Source organism: Nansenia antarctica, assembly GCF_963989245.1.
Source record: "Nansenia antarctica genome assembly, chromosome: 4".
Classification (NCBI taxonomy): Eukaryota; Metazoa; Chordata; class Actinopteri; order Argentiniformes; family Microstomatidae; genus Nansenia; species Nansenia antarctica.
In genome coordinates, this window is record NC_137689.1 from 31,031,602 (window position 1) to 31,048,958 (window position 17,357).

The 17,357-nt window shown below is 43.2% G+C and overlaps 1 protein-coding gene across 1 annotated transcript; it reads right to left on the reverse strand.

Annotated features, from left to right (window-relative positions):
- Positions 1-595: 595 nt before the first annotated feature.
- pou2f3 (POU class 2 homeobox 3) lies at positions 596-16,335 on the reverse strand (the record flags this gene model as incomplete). The annotated part of the gene is made up of 11 exons (XM_080529330.1): positions 596-708; positions 805-916; positions 1,161-1,203; positions 1,942-2,103; positions 2,677-2,810; positions 3,143-3,284; positions 3,612-3,788; positions 8,917-9,005; positions 10,947-11,052; positions 11,246-11,350; positions 16,285-16,335. The coding sequence occupies 11 exons, from the start codon at positions 16,333-16,335 to the stop codon at positions 660-662; spliced, it is 1,170 nt and encodes a 389-aa protein (XP_080385456.1). The 3' UTR covers positions 596-659.
- Between the last annotated feature and the right edge of the window lie 1,022 nt (positions 16,336-17,357).

Consider the following 17,357-nt stretch of genomic DNA (forward strand, 5'->3'; position numbering starts at 1 on the left):
CCTGGATTTTCCTTTAGCAACATTGATGGAATATCCCACAGGTAGACTTCCCTATAACTGGTAGATGTTTCCAGTTTCAATTCACAATAAGGCACTTGTGGATGAGTAGTAACAGGTTGTAACAGGTTTGACTGAATCTCGCCCGAAGTTTGAAATGTTTCTTCCTTTCAGGGTATCAAAGGTTTCACACTCAGGCTAGAATTATGTTTATGCTACTTTAAAGGGCCAAACTGAGATTCAAACAACAACTAAGTGCTCCCCCCCGACACTTATTTTGATAAACAGCTGAGGGGATGGGACTGGAGAAATGTAAACATGCTAAAATTCATCCAGTAGATGGCGCTATGGATGCCAGGGATGACCAGAAATCATAGTTTGATGTGTTTGTTTACAATGACATTGTTTACAGACAGTGGAGTAAAAGAAGCTTATATTGTGGGTTCTGATGTGGTAAGATATGAAATGTAATAATCCCAGATTGCCCCTTTAAGAAGACCACAGAAGTACTTGAAATCAGTGACACAACAACATCTGAATCAGTGTTTCTCAATTCAATGGCATAAAAAAAAAAGACCTTCTCATGCAACTGAAGATTGAAATGCATCCATTTCTGATTTTGTCCTCCTGTCCATGATGGTTGAGAATCATCGTAACGTTTCTCAGTGGTGATAGGGAGTGGGGTTCCATGTGCGATACCACGATGGCATTCTGAAATTCAAACAAAGCAGGTTTATCTCTCATCCATACAGTGTTAAACTACCGTGTTCAGCTGATGTGTGTGTTTGGGTGTGCTTGGTCCCATACCCCTGTGTGCTGTAGGACTGGTTGACCTGGGAGGTCAGAGCAGCAGAGCCAGACGACAGTGCGCTGGGTGAAGCCCCACGGCATGGGCTGTTTGGAGAGGAGCTGGACGACACTACACATCAAGTCAGATCCATTCAAATCAAATCAGATCAAATTGTATTTGTCACGTACATTGGAATTGACATGAAAATTAAATGTTTGGGATGCTTGCTCCTCTGTCATCACACACACACACACACATAGTGAGTGAATATTGTGGCTACGGGGATGTTCAAAAGGACTAAGGCTTTAAAAAGATCTTTTTCTCATTTACATTTTAGACTTGTGGTAAAATTAGTTGTAGTAGCAATACTTGCCTCCCCCAGAGGCTAGAGGACTGTATGATCTGGACGTGGAGGCCTGAGATAGAGGAGTACATAGCGCCTGATGACACAATCAGCAGACAACAGTCCTGCATTGAACATGCTACATACCACTTTCAATATCTCTGTAATGAGTCCAATTAAATTCTAAATATACACACACTGAACACTTTATTAGGAACACCTGTACACCTCATTCATTCAGGTGGTGTAATGGTGTGGGGAATGTTTTCTTCGGGCCTGTTAATACCTATCAATCATGGCTTGATTGCCACAGCCTATTTGAGTGTTGTTGCTGACCATGTGCATCCCTTCATGGACCACAATGTACCCGTCTTCTAATGGCTACTTCCAGAATGATAATGCACCATGTCATAAAGCAAAAAGTCATCTCAAACTGGTTTCATGAACATGATCAGTGGCCTTCCCCGTCACTCCCAAACACCTTTGGGATGTGCTAGAACAGGAGATTCACAGCTGGAAAGGGCACCTAAAAAAATCGTTTTGGAATTGTGTGATGCAATCATGTCATCATGGACCATAATCTCAAAGGAATGTTTCCAACATCTTGTGGAATCAATGCCACAAATTGTGTTGAGGCTGTTTTGAGAGCAAAGGGAGGTACTACCCAGTATAGTGTCCCTAATAAAGTGTTCGGTGAGTGTACAACAATGTTATATTTCAAAGCAGGCTATTTTACCTTTAATGATAGATTCAAAACCAGGCTTTGATAATGTCAGCTAAAAATGAACCTAATACATGGTATGTCTCTGACCATTCTGGAGGTGTAGTTGTGTGTTTTCATGGGCGTGGATAGAGGGCAGTAGATCCTTTTTTCTTTCTGTCGGCGGTTACAGAACCACACCCGGACCACCTCCTTCTCCATGGACAGCTGCTCTGAGATCAGAGTGATCTCCTCTGAGTTGGGCTTGGGGTTCTGAAGGAGAAAGATACAGTTATGTTCAGTTATGTTCAAATGTCACAGCAACTTGCATTGTGGGTTGTTTTGCTCCTAGGACATTTTGTACTGTTGTTAGCTGGTGGTTTGATGTGGGCTCTTTGATCCAGCAGGCTAGCAGCCTAAACACAGATCATTGTTGCACCAAAAAGTGGATTTTGGAAATGGCAGGTTTAAATCAGTATATGCAATAAGATGTAATACAATGCATAGTCTTCCCATCCTATGATCCTATCATATAACCCTTTAAAAGAGGCCATTATCTGTTCATTATGATAATGTCACGGTGCGTGTGAGGAAAGTATGCCAAACTGATTTGAATCATTGAGTCATGAACATTTCCTGTGATAGGGGTTCATCAGCGTTTACATAGAACATTCTCTCAATTAGGGGCCTTAGTGGAGTAACACTGGCCCTCAACATATCCATATCATGTCCTCCCTCCTCTCTCTCACCCATCCTTCCTGTCAATCTCTACTGTCTCAATCCAAATAAAGCAGAAATGCCTAACATTTTTATGTTAAAAAATATTGAAAAAAAACCTTCACTCACCTCATGGAAGCGTTTTTCCAGGGTGAGCTTAATGTTAGTTTCGATACTTGTCCTCTTTTTTCTTTTCCTTCCATAGCCTTCCATCAGTGGAGGTAGATTGGAAGAGTTAGACATGGAGTCAGAGGGGGAATTCTCTGATGTGGAAAGAGTGGTAAAGAGGATCAACCAAATGATCATTTCCAGCCAATAACTTTAATAAAATAAACATCCACTTTTGAGGAAAAAAAGAGATGCAAAGAAAAGTCTCATCTTTCAAGAGATAGCAATGGCACATCTTGCACATTCATCGTATGCCATTTCGCAGATACTTTTATTTTGAAAAAAGTGCATACAATTTCCAGTTTATAGGGTCCCAGCGGTAAGTATTGTTAGTGCCATACTCTACCAACGGAGCCACAGAGTACCACAAAACAAGCAGAATATAGAAAAGGTGCCATATTGACAGGGGTCGCAGGGGTCTGTCTACCTGCATCGCTCAGCCATTTCTCCAACAGAGGTTTCAGCTTGCACATGTTCTTAAAGCTCAGGTTGAGCGCCTCGAAGCGAGAGATGGTGGTCTGGCTGAAGTCATTCCCATAGAGTTTCCCCATAGCCAGGCCTACATCCCCCTGGGAAGGAAGACACACACACACACACACACACACACACACACACTGTTAGAGGCATCCCTGAAGTTCCCTATCCCCAATAACACATCACTTTTAGCAATGCATAGATAGAGATATACAGTAGCTCAATCAGTGGGAAAATCTTGATGATCACAAAACATTTCCTTTTCCAATTGAAGTGATCTATCGAAGTATCTGTTGTTGTGTATTTTTGTTACTATCGTCATTCACTTCACTCCTCCCTTTATCCATGATGGATTCCATGGATTTGAACAACGTGATCACAAGTGATCAGAACAACCAGTACAGGAGGTTCGGGTGTCTAACCTGAGTGAAGCCCAGTTTGATGCGTCTCTGTTTGAAGGCCTTGGCAAACTGCTCCAGCTCCTCCAGGTCGCTGGGCTCGTCCTGCTGCGAGGCTCCCAGGTGTTTGGGCACCTGCAGGTGGGACATGTCCAGGTGGCCTTCCATGGACACCGTCGTCAAGCCAGAACGACTCATGGCCTGGTTGAAGAGACGGTGGAGAGAGCCATGACTTCACTGTTGTAACTTTATAGGTTACATTAGATTGATTAATAATAATAATAATAATAATAATAATTCATTGAATTTATATAGCGCTTTTCCGAGGCTCAAAGACGCTGACAATATAGGGGATACGGAAAACACAAAAACAACAAGTAACATGGAACACAGAGTCAGTGAACGGGGAGGGGGGGGGGGGGGGAGGTAGGGACAGGGGAGGTGGTTAGGGGTAGGGGAGGCTGTATGCGTGTCAAGGGGGGGGGGGGGGGGGGGCGGGGGCGTCGGGATGGGGGAGATGGCTAGGGGTAGGGGAGGCTCTAGGCATGGGAGAACAGGTAGGTTTTGAGGTGGGATTTAAAAGTGAGGAGTGAGGGTGAGTCTCTGAGTGGTTGGGGGAGAGAGTTCCAGAGGCGGGGTGCAGCTCGTGAAAAGGCACGGTGACCGAAGCCTTTGAGTTTTGAGGGTGGGACAGTGAGGGGAACAATGGATGAGGATCGGAGGGTACGGGTAGGGCGGTGGGGGAGAAGGAGGTTAGTCAGGTAAGGGGGGGCCAGGCTATGGAGGGCTTTGTATGTGAGGATGAGGATTTTGAATTGGATGCGTTCTTTGATGGGGAGCCAGTGGAGAGAGTGGAGGACAGGAGTGATGTGGTCACGGGAGCGGGTGTTTGAAAGGAGGCGTGCAGCAGAGTTTTGGACCATCTGGAGTCTATGGAGGGAGCGGGAGGTGATGCCGGTGAGTAGGGAGATTAATATGTTACATGATTGATTGACAGTTACAAGAGATTGATTCATTATGTTACATCATTGATTGGCAGTTCAAAGAGTTATTATTTATTGTTAAGATAGTTCAAAAGAAGTACATTTCTGTTGTATTAGCTAAGAATGGGTAGAACTGCAGGTTCCAGAATGCCTTGCAGCAAGACGTCATATAAGTTGACAGTTTTTTGTTGAGAAATGCGAATTGTACATCCAGAATTGAAAGTGAATATCTAATAGCTTGTTTATTTAATTGAAAGTGATCACCATCATCAAGTGTATGTCAGCAGATTTGTATATAAAGAACCTTTCGCTTGATAACACCATCATTTCAGAAGGTAGAAATACTACATTCACAGTGAACACATTGAATATTCAAATCATGGTATGCTGGGACCATTCACTCACTGAACACTTTATGATGAACCCCTGTACACCTTCTCATTCATTCAGGTTGTCACGCCCTCTACCTCTAGGTAGTGGGCAGTGCCTCTCTCTCTCTCTCTTTCCCTCTCTCCCTCTCTCTCTCTCTCCCTCTAATTGGCAGGAGTGGCTTCAGGTGCGCAGCTGTCCGGCTGTTCTTCATTATCTCATCGTTAGCCCTGTATAAAGACCCGGTCCAGCCTTCACTACTCTGCCAGATCGAAGCTTCAGTTTACCGTATGATACGCGTCCAGCTCCCCTAACTAATTACTACCCTGCCTGTACCTGCCTCCTACTTACCCCTGTTTTGCCTTTACCCCCCTACCGGACTCCTCCTACCTGCCCTCCTACCTGCCTGCCCTACCTGCCTGCCTGCCCTACCTGCCTGCCTGCCTGCCCTACCTGCCCTCTTGCCTGCCTGCCCTACCTGCCCCCCTCCTACCTGCCTGCCTGCCCTACCTGCCCTCCTGCCTGCCTGTCCTACCTGCCCTCTTGCCTGCCTGACCTCCCGGCCTGACCCCCCGCTTGCCCTACGACCATTCTCTGCCTACTCCCTTAAATAAATCAGACTTTATTTTACCTTAACCTGTCTCTGTCTGTGTCTGCGCTTGGGTTCCCTATCTGACCGTCACACAGGTGGTGTAATGGCATGAGGAATGTTTTCTTAACACACTTTGGGCCTATTAATACCAATCAATCATCGCTTGAATGCCACAGCCTATTTGAGTATTGTTGCTAACCATGTGCATCCCTTCATGGCCACAATATACCCATTTTTTAATGGCTACTTCCAGCATGATAATGCACCATGTCTCAAACTGGTTTCAAGAACATGAGTTCAGTGCTCTTCAGTGGCCTTCCCAGGCCCTGGATCTGAATCCAACAGAACACCTTTGCGATGTGGTAGAACGGGACATTAACAGTTTGAAAGTGCACTGGAAAAATCTGCAGGAATTACATGATGCAATCATATCATCATGGACCAGAATCTCAACTGAATGTTTCCAACATTTTATGGAATCAATGCCATGAAGAATGTCAGCAATTCTCAAGTCGCTCAAATAACCAAAAATCTTCTTTATTTAACACTTCAATGTTTTAATAATGCGTTTTCAGTTTTTTGGCATATTACGAAAGTTGAAGTGTTGAAAAGCCCACTTGATATACCAAACAACAGGATTAGGATCACTAAATACTAATAATTAAGAATTGTATTCGCTGTGTCGTCTGCCGTAGGCTACTGGGTAAGTGATACATGGCTTGTAAACATATTTACATTTTAGGACGTGTTCAAAAGCAAGGACTATGTGATCATCTAATTATGTGTAGTTATGTGTTTTTAGCATTTTGATGTTATATCAGCATGTTGTGATGTGCCAAACATGCAGTTAGATGTTTATAGCAATGTTATGTCTTAGCTCCTACCTAGCTACCAACACGATGGTAGCAAACGGGATTCAGAGCGTTTTTTCTCCAGTATTTGGTTTGAGGGTACCAATATTCAAATCTACTATCTGCACTTTCATAATCTGGAAAAAAAAATATTGAGACTGATTGACCTAATTGAGGACCTTTTCACCAGACCCTGTCACATATACTGAAAAATGTATACACTCACTGCGATGTAAGTTGCTTTCGATAAAAGTGTCAACTACATGGCATAATATTACAAATCAAAGAGTATTGATCATATACACAGATCAATACAGCTGGAGATGGTGCAATGAAATGCTTAGGGCTCCTCAAAGTGGTCTATAGGGGTAGTGGTTGTCTAGTAGTGGATAGTAAGTTGGACTTGTGATCGGAAGGTTGTGATTTCAAATCCCGCCTGAAACCACACCACTACTAGTGTGCCCTTGAGTAAGGCACTTAGCCCTCAGTTACTCCAGGGGGAATGTCCCTGTAATTCATAATTGTAAATAGCTTTGGATTAAAAGCGTCTGCTAAATGGCAAAATTAAATAAAAATAAAAATTAAGTGAACAATCAAACCATCAACAATGCAATGCGATACAATAACATGAGGTGGCATAGTATCAGCAGAAACACAACAACAATTTTGGGCAATAGCAATAGTTGTATGAATAATATACAGTATAAGTGTATGAATGCATGTGTGTCTGTGTGTGTGTGTGAGAGACAATGCAAATGTGTTATGTCATGGGAGAGTGACACGGAAATGGGGGGGGGGGGTAGTGTCAGTTGAGCGGGGGTGGGGGGTTCCATGGTACCTGAGGGTGGTGTCAGTTGAGCAGTTGAGCAGCCAGTTAGGATACACTCTATGGTGCACCTGTTCTGGGGATCTGTTCTGGGGTGGGGGGGGGGGGGTCCATGCCGAATTTCTTCAGCCGCCTGAGGGAAAACTGGTGCTGGTGTGCTGTCTGGATCACTGTACGTACAGGTGTGTGGTGACCATGTTAAGTCCTCAGTTATATGGACACTGAGGAACTGGAAGCTGCAGGCGCTTTCCACTGCTTCCTACTGCAGGCCATAATCAGCTCCTTAGCTCTGCTGATGTCCAGTTGAGATTATAATCCTGTCACCACCAGTCTGCCACGACTCTTCCCTCTTCCCTGCAGGCTGACTCATGGCTGTTAGTGATCAGGCCAACCACAGTGGTGTCACCAGCAAACGGGATGATGGAGTTGGAGCTGTGTGTGGCCACACAGTCATGGGTGAACATGGAGTAGAGCAGGGGACTGAGCACACAGCCTCTCCGTACTGAGAGTCAGAGTGGAGGAGGGGATGGTGCCTCTCACCACCTGGGATCTGCTCCCTCAGGACGTCCAGGTCCAGTTACACAGGGAGGTTTGAAGATCCAAGTACGGTAGATCATCTTCTCAGAAACCATGAACATTATAGCCTTTTACAATTGCATGTTCTGCGTGCTCGTACTGAGCTGGGCAAAAAAAAAGTTTAAGTACGCTGCCCCCTCTGCCTTGAATACTCTCCAGAAAGACTTAAAATTAAAATAACTAATCAGCTATGATGCTTTCATAACGATTTTAAAGGTCTTAGAAAGTGAAAGTATTGGAAATTGTCATTGCTTTTAATTCAGTATCTGTGCCCGCCCCAAACCTGCTTTTAATTTCTTGTTATTGTGTATTATGTCTATCTGTGTGTTGAATGTATGTCTGTGTCCTTGTGCTGCCCCTCTTGGCCAGGTCACTCTTGGAAAAGAGATTCATGATCTTAATGAGGTCACCTGGTTAAATAAAGGTTTAATAATCAAAGAAAGTCCCTGAGGTTTGGTGACATGACTTGGAAGGAACAATGGTGTTGAATGCTGAGCTGTAGTCAATGAACAGCATTCTCACACAGGTATCTGTTTTGTCCAGGTGGGATAAGGAAGTGTGCGGGGTGAAAGCAGATGGCGTCATCTGTGGATCTGTTGGGGCGGTATGTAAATGGAAGAAGGGCCAGGGTGGCAGGTAGTGTGGAGCTGATGTGAGGTCGAACCAACCTCTCAAAGCCCTTTATGGTGACAGACGTTAGGGCAACAGGAACTGGTCATTAAGGCAGGTTACCTTCCTCTTTTTTGGGAAGAGGGATTACAGTGTGGCGTATTGTGTCGAGTTGAATTTTAAAATAGCACAAAATTGGCCTTGATAAATCGCCCTCAAGGAATGAGATCAAATGATAGAGAAGGTCCAACAAAGCTCTTTCTAAAACTGGCGGCCGTGGTCAAGCACTGGCCTTTTCCATACCTTCCATACCTTCCATACCAAACTTTTTTGCTTGTTTTTACGAGAATTATGGACACAATTGCAACCATTAAACAAACTGTAGCCTATGTTAGGAACTTTCATATGGAACTTGTGAAAATGTTTTGGATGATGCACATTCTTCCCTTTCATATACTCCTGTACACTCAGAACAGTGACTTCTTAGGTGATGCGGTGCTGTTGCAGACAGGGTTTAGTTTACCTGGGGGGTCAGGGCTAAGCCGGGCTGGTGCTGCAGAAGGCCTGACTGGGTCTGGCTGGGCAGGGAGAGGAGGTTCTGCTGCAGAAGGGCTGCACAGGAAAAACACAGGAAGCCCTCGTTGTATCACACATGTTTCTATAGAATCGAAAAGCCTCTGGGTTATGTTAACTTTGTTCACATCTTGGTTATGTTATGTTTCCTTTAGCAACATCGATGGAATACCCCGCAGGTTTGTGTTGTATGACAACACTAAAAACACCTGATTTAAGTTTTTTTTATGATGAGTTGATTACTTGAAGCGAAGGTGTTAGCACTGGGTTGGAACAGACACCCTGTACACACATCCCAGTGGCTCTCAGAGACCTGGGGCCTCATTTATAAAAAAGTACTTGAAAGTCATCTTTGACTTGCACGTAAGCACATTTTTCTAAACGGATGTAAGCATTATTTATAAAACGGGCTGCGCTTGTTTAAAATTGCGTACGTACTAAAGTCTATAAATACCAAATATACTTGAAATTTAACGCAGGTGAATGAGCTTTGTATTTACGCCCTGTGATAGCGGCTCAATTATAGCGTCTGAATTAGCCAAGTGAGCGGGAGAGGGCAGAGAAGGGTGGCTTCTCGGTAAGTTGCATTTGTAACGTTTGATCATGACAACCAGTACTCAAGTTGTAAAAGAAAATCAGGGGGGGATGGTGGATTTTATCATGGGGACAATTTTAGCATCCCCACAGCGTCAGTGACTTCAGTGTCAGTGACTTGGTACCCACAGTATTTTACTCAATATGCGCAAAACTAAATGTTGAAATAGCAGTAACACCACGTTCATTGATAAAATTACATAAGGGATGGAAAGGGGGGATGGCAGTTTTAGAAGGGGGATGATTTTGACTGTTTTTATTTCAGGGGGGATGCCATCCCCCCTCATCCCCCCTCAACTCGAGTGCTGATGACAACTAACCAGGCAAATGCTTATACTGTAATAATATAATGGTGTTATTCTTATCAGGTGACATTGAAAACATGGCTGCTCACTCCCTTTGTGAACCCCCAGACACCGGAGGAAAATCCAGTATAATTTAGCGCATGGCCGGGCAAGGTCCGTTGTGGAGCGCGTTGAAGGGGAGATGGCGTTGCCTTGACAGCTCCAGAGTAATATAAAGGAAGACTGAAATACATCATACATACAGTACATATGATGAAATACATCATACATACATCAGTTCCCTTTAAATCTTGAATTAAACTCATTTTCTCGGCTGATAACAACATTGTTAATTTTATTACGAACCACGTTCCCTTCGCATGAATTACAGTAGGCAATGCGGCTCACATACCTGTAATAACTCTGCATAACCAGTAGGTAATGTGCGTACGTCAAGTCACGTCAAGTCACCTGACGTAGAGCTACGATCGTTTCCACGGTCAAATCGACTCACGTTGAAATTGTATAAATCACTACTTTGACGTGGTTTTCTACGTACGACAAGATCAAATTTGATCCAATGTACTTTCTATAAATGAGGCCCCAGGCAGGACCAGCAAAATGTGAATAAAGCCCAATTTACTCCTGCGTCGAATTTACGGCTTTACGGCTACGCCGTAGCTTACGCGAGGGCTCTCCAAGTTTATAGTTCTGCGTTGGTCCGCGGACCGCGGACCGTGTCGCGTTGGTCGGTGTACTCATAGCAGCATAATAGCGATCAAAAAACGTATTTTTGTTATGCGTGTTGTAAATAAAAGTTCTATGATGCATTGAAATGACATTAAACTAAGATAATAAGATGGTTATCATAATTTTTCAAATCTTTATTAATAAGTAATTACAGAAAAAGTAAATGACATTTCTGTCATGGCTTCCGCATTTTGGCCTACGAGAAAGTCGGAATCATGCGCTACCAAGCGGACCAATCACAGTGCTTACGGTTGCGTAGGCACTGCCGTGTAGTTACATTTTTGGAGAGGTGCTTTCAGCTTAACGCTGAATTCCTCTCTGACCAGCTGACTCTGTCAAAACAGATGTGTACCTTGGTGCCCCGTTTGTGTCTGTGAGAGGAGGAAGGAGGAGGGGGAGGAGAGGTGAGAGCCAGGCATCAACACCAGCTGCTGCATGGTGTGGAGGGAGGGCAGCTCCTGTGGGGCAGATGGACAGAAACTGAATTTCTTCAAAAACAATAAAAACAATAATTAAATAAAACAATGTCCATCTCATGACAGAGTGGCAGTTATTTCCTATTCTTACAGAATAGTCTGCGGTCATAGAATGACATGGTGTTGCATGGGACCAGAAGGGAGCTGTTTTGAGACTGCTGGTGGGACTGCGTACCCCTGTCAGATGGCCCCCGGGCAGCGGGGATCCCTGTGTCAGGTGACATGTCTTGTGTTGGGACGAGACAGAGTGGGGAGAGTCGTTGAGGTCCTCTGTCTTTATCTAACAAAACAAACACACTGGATTAAACCTTCTGGTTCTATTTCCCAAAGATTACATTTTCTTTAGAAGACAAAAACACAACACTGCATCTTTCAATGGCAATGTAGTTGTTCATTGAGTGGGTTACGTTTGGCCAGAGCTAATATTTCTGTGTGTGTGTGGGTGTGTATTGTGTGTGTTGCGTATGTGTGTGTGAGTGTGTGTGTGTGTGTGTGTGTGTGTGTAGGTGTTTGTGTCTGTGTGTCTGTGTCTGTGTCTGTGTCTGTGTCTGTGTCTGTGTGTGTGTGTGTGTGTGTGTGTGTGTGTGTGTGTGTGTATATAAAGGGCTCTACATACAGTATGTAGGCATGATCGAATTGTGGATCTGATTTCAGAGGGTGTCTTTTCCATATTCAGGCCTGCCGCAACGCTGTACAAGCACTCCACTGTAAAGCCCCACATGTTCAGTTTGTGTAGCGACGAAGAGTAGAGGAGAAATATTCTCCAATATTTCAGCAAACACCCCTGATGTTGTAATTGTCAACGAAAACCACAGAGAGGTGCTTATTTTAGAAGTTGGCTGCACCTTTGACCATAGCCTAGAGCATGGGTCACCAACAGGCGGCCCGCGGGCCAAATGCGGCCCACCAAAGCTTCCCATCGGGCCCGTGTAATATTTATGTTTTTTAAAATATGAATGAATTCAGAAAATGTGAGGAGGGAAATACCGTTTAGAACATATAGGGCGCGTTCGTAAATTCGTCGGAGCGCACACTGGATTCAACGTCGTCATGGAACCAAGTAATTTGATTGGACTAGAGGCAGTCACGTGGACGCTCTGATTCTCTCAGAGCGAATTTACGAACGCGGCCATAGCATAGATTCATATCGTTCTTCCAATGCAGGACGATTCAGACCTAACTCATTCACAAAGCTGCAACCTTGCATCTAAATAGCAGTAGCAAAGCTGAAACTAATTCCCGTCTTTTAAATGGAATTCGGCAGACGTAGCGCCTATTCGCATGCAAGAATGGGGACACACTCATAGCTCTTATTTAACCTTTATTTTATTTTATTTTATTTTTCACATACTCATTTAACATTTAGTTTTTTTTTTCTTCACATGCTCTTGTTTGACATTTCGTGTTATAGGCTCTTTTTTCACATGCACATTATAGTGACTTAAATAACAAATAACTTCTCAGTCAAAAAATGTATGAGGTAAATGGCTCGTTATGCTTGTAGAACCCATACAGCCCGGAGAGATGCACTAGCTGCCCTCTCGTTCAGATAACGTTCTGCTAATAATTCCACTGGCATGTCCATATCCAGCTTTTAAGTTGCTTTTAAGTCTATTTTTCTGTGACTGGTCTCGGGGTATGACTTCTCAGGGTATGATTCTCTGAAAGCTACATGCCTTGTATAATTGTAACGGCGAAGATTGTATTGTTTTTCAATAACTTCAGTGCAGATGAGGCATACAGGTTTTGCGTTACAAATGTTGGCAATCTGAATGCGTACTTGTCGGTCCATTCCTCATTAAAGCTGCGTTTTTCCACATCAATTTTACGCTTCAGGTTCTTTGAGAGTGACATTTTGCTTGATTGATAACTGAAAATGATTACTCAGTGGCTGCAGTATAGGTGTCAGGAGTCTGTTAACACTGATAATAAATCAATAACATACATTTTGTAAGAAAGTGAAGATATTAAACAATAATATGCTAATTATGCCTAAATAAAAAAAAGGCCGGCCCCCACAGTGTAAGCTTCGAAAAATGTTGGCCCTTGGACAAATGTAGTTGGTGACCCCTGGCCTAGAGGAAGCCTTTTTAACCAAAATCTTAAAATACCAACAGCTGGAGCAGGCCGTATCACAACTGGGCTACAGATGTCAACTTTTAGTTTTTATATTTGGCAGCCTGGGCCATGTTCATAAGTCTGTTGTTAGAGGCCTTCATATGGCTGGTCTTCCTAAGAGAAGGGCCAAACAGTTAGCAAAATATTGCTCAATATCCGCTGTTATTGGTAGCCGCTCAATATGGAGAAGGCGGTGATTCCTGTACCCATGAGCGGGATACTGTCTGTCTTATAGTATTGATCAACCCACTGGTCTGGTGCGAATAACATCCTGTGTGTGGCAGAACTGGTTGTTGGCTCAGCATTACTGTTACAAATTGTTTCCAGGATGTCAAAATGCACTGTTAGTATTTATGTCCTTTAGAATTGTACTTTGTATGTGGACATAAATAAAGCATTTAAAATGTATGTGTGTGTCTGTGTCTGTGTGTGCGTGTGGTGTGTGTGTGTGTGTGTGTCTGTGTCTGTGTCTGTGTCTGTGTGTGTATGTGTGCGTGTGTCTGTGTGTTTGTATGCGTGTGTGCGCGTGCGTGTGCGTGTGTGCGTGTGTGTGTGCGTGTGTGTGTGCGTGTGCGTGTGTGCGTGTGTGTGTGTGTGTGTGTGTGCCCTTGGGCCAGTTACAGTAGGTTAAGCTGCTGGACTTGTTAAACAAGATCCAAACTGTGATAAGCCCTCCCTCCCTCCCTCCCTCCCCTCAGGCAGCCAGTATGCAAATGTCTTCCCAAGGCCCGGGGCGGTTCCTGTATGCCTCAGGGCTAACACAATACACATCCCTTTATAGATCATGCCAATCAGAGTTTTTAGGATTACTTAGGCTATCACATTATTTCACACAGACTAACATAAATGTTCTATGATTCCATTAATGGACAAAAAGACAATTGCTTTTGATTCTCCTTATGACATACAGTTCATCCATTTTCAGGATGTCTATACTGCATAAATAATACAGCTAACATCGTCATGCGATATGGACTTTTGTCATCAGAAAGAAGGCTTTTACTAAACTAACTGTCCACATCAAGATGGTGTCACTACAAACCTACTAGGTGTAGGTCATCCATTCTGATAGGGTTCAAAGTACTCACGTGTCTGGAATAGTCAAGTCCATTTTGTTCAATGTCTGCAGAAGAAAGTAATATGAGAATTAATTTCAAGTCAAGTATGACAACCAACTCATCTAATCCCCCACCCCATCACCCACCTCCAGCAGTACCTCTAAGATTAGCACACGGGGCTGCATAGAGGATTATTGATTATGTAGGCTTATATATAAAAAGATATATATATTTGGCAAATCGCACACATCCTCATATTAGACAGACGACCTCATAAATGTCACATTCCCAAGCAGCAGATTAATATCACCCAACTGGTATGAACTCTTTCCTCCCCACAACACCCTACTGTAACATGAGACCCAGACAGAGAGGGACATAGTTCAAAGGTCGGCTGTGCCAGGTAATCTTCCCTCATTTGAATGGCAAATGGGACCTCTGGGAGTTTGCGGCGGTCGACGTGCCTGCTCGTCCCACAGTATGGAAATCTCCACCCTCCCCTCCCTCCCCTCCCTCCCCCCTACACCCCCCAACCCCGCTCTAATGGCCAAACTTCCAGTATGGAAATGATCAACCCATGCAAATCAGCTCGTAACCGTGGCAACCTTTTCAGGCCCTTCCAATCAAATGTTTACAGACCCCCAGGTGCACTCACTGTGGGCAACAGCAGGAAAGGTAAACGCGTTGGTAGTGCCAGCACCCCCCCCCCCCCCCCCCCCCCCCGCCCACACACACACACACACACACACACACACACACACACACACACACACACACACACACACACACACTATGATGCCTCTTCAGTATCCCTTTGGCAGAGGAAGGCTGATCATACAAGACAGCAAAGGAATGTTGACTCCTGTCTAAGGATTGCATCACAGTCACCTCAGACTGGGTCATGGAGGTGGATGACCTTCACAGCTGCTCATATGTGTATAAAAACATTACCTCTCATAAGGCTTCATTTTGGTTTTATGAAAATACAAATCAAAATGTGATCTTAACATGTTTGGGGGGAAACTGTGTAAAATGTGTGTTATTAAATCCTCAAGATTATTGTGTCATCATGAAATCATAATGATAGTTATAGGCTGTTTCAATGTTATGTCATCAACTACATATTGCCTACATATTGTAATACATGATATAACTATTATGATAGCTATTCATCTATTTGCTTAGGGGACATCCTTTCATAGGCTGAGACAATTTACATACAAAGATAGCTCACTTGCTGACCTATGTTTCATACGGATCTACGAGTATCTCATGTGTTCCATTTCCAACAAGGGACTTAAGTTGTTAGTTGAGTGGAAAATCCAACACTGAATGCATAGAGCAGTGTACGTCATGCTGGATGAAAGGTGTCAACATCATAAAAAATATGATTGTGACATTCTCACCCTGACCTGGTGCCTAGTCATGCACTGTGCAGTGGCTGTTAAGTGTTGGGTGATACAGGTGTTAAGTGTTGGGTGATACAGGTGTTAAGTGTTGGATGATACAGGTGTTAAGTGTTGGATGATACAGGTGTTAAGTGTTGGGTGATACAGGCGTTAAGTGTTGGGTGATACAGGTGTTAAGTGTTGGGTGATACAGGTGTTAGCATGTGATACAGGTGTTAAGTGTTGGATGATACAGGTGTTAAGTGTTGGGTGATACAGGTGTTATCATGTGATACAGGTGGTATCATGTGATACAGGTGTTATCATGTGATACATGTGTTAAGTGTTGGGTGATACAGGTGTTATCATGTGATACGGATGTTAAGTGTTGGGTGATACAGGTGTTATCATGTGATACAGGTGTTATCCACTAGCCTGGCTCATGGTTGCTCTCCATGTCTGATTATGGAGAATTGAAGGAATGAAGCTAAACCAATGTTAGATAGAATTTGATTGAACTTGAGCCCAAAACTCACTCAAGTGAAAGTATCAAAAGAAAAAACGTTAACTTCTCTAACACGCGATGCTCTCTCAGAAGGTTCCACATTTCACTGAGTTTGTTCCGTATTTCACCACCCAGCCCATGTCACCTCACAGCCCCAGGGCCCTGACAGCTTCTCTGCAAACAGCTTCAGGTACATCCTGGTAGGCCTTCCAACTGACAAGATAAACACATCCTATTTTACCATCCTCCTTCCTAGTGCAATTGAGGAAGATGCTGATGAGGAGACTAGTGTGTCAGTTATTATTATTATATATTATATGTGAGATGGAAGGACTGGAGTTGTTGATCAGATTATTTTGATCTGAAAACTTGAAATATACTAGCACTGTGTATACATACTGACACTGCCAAAATACATCTATATAATTATTGGCAATAGAATTAAGGTAAACAACACAAATATAAAATGTCTAGAGGGCCAAAGGTAATCAAGAGGGATGTAGAGTTTAAATAACAAGCCGTGTCAAATGAAGTGAAGCAGGAGTTCAGCCTGGAGGCTCTACACATATCCCTGAAGCCAAGATAAACAACTAACTGTTCTCTACTTCACCTTCTCTGTCAAGAGTCAACAGCCAGACTAAGTTATTATGGATGTACATAAGATACCTGAACTGTACATAGCTCATAACTGTATATACCTCTAACTACCATACTTGCCATACTGCACCTAACTGTACCTTATATCATGTTTTATATCACTATTTGCACTGGCATCTGGTTAGATGCTAAACTGCATTTTGTTGTCTGTATTCTGCAATGACAGTAAAGTTGAATCTAATCTAATCTAGTCTAATCTAATCTAACCTAATGTTCTGTCTCAGTTGATTTCAATCAAAAGGAAAAAAAGTAATTTCATGACATCAATTAAATGATGTCATCAATTTGCTGAAATGTATGTAACACCCATCTGGATAAATATGATGTTTTCTTTTTTAAATAACGATATCTCAGAGACACTTTATACCTTATTATATCAACAAAACCAAATCAAATCCACAAAATCTTACTTTCAGCATAAATAAAATCCTACATTGATATTGTCAAAGTGCACAGAAAGAGTACGACAAATGTTCTAAAACGTTGTCGTGCTTTGACATAAGCAGATTTAGTCAAAAAGTGCTTTTGTAAAGCTATTAATAGTAACAACATAAGCAGCAA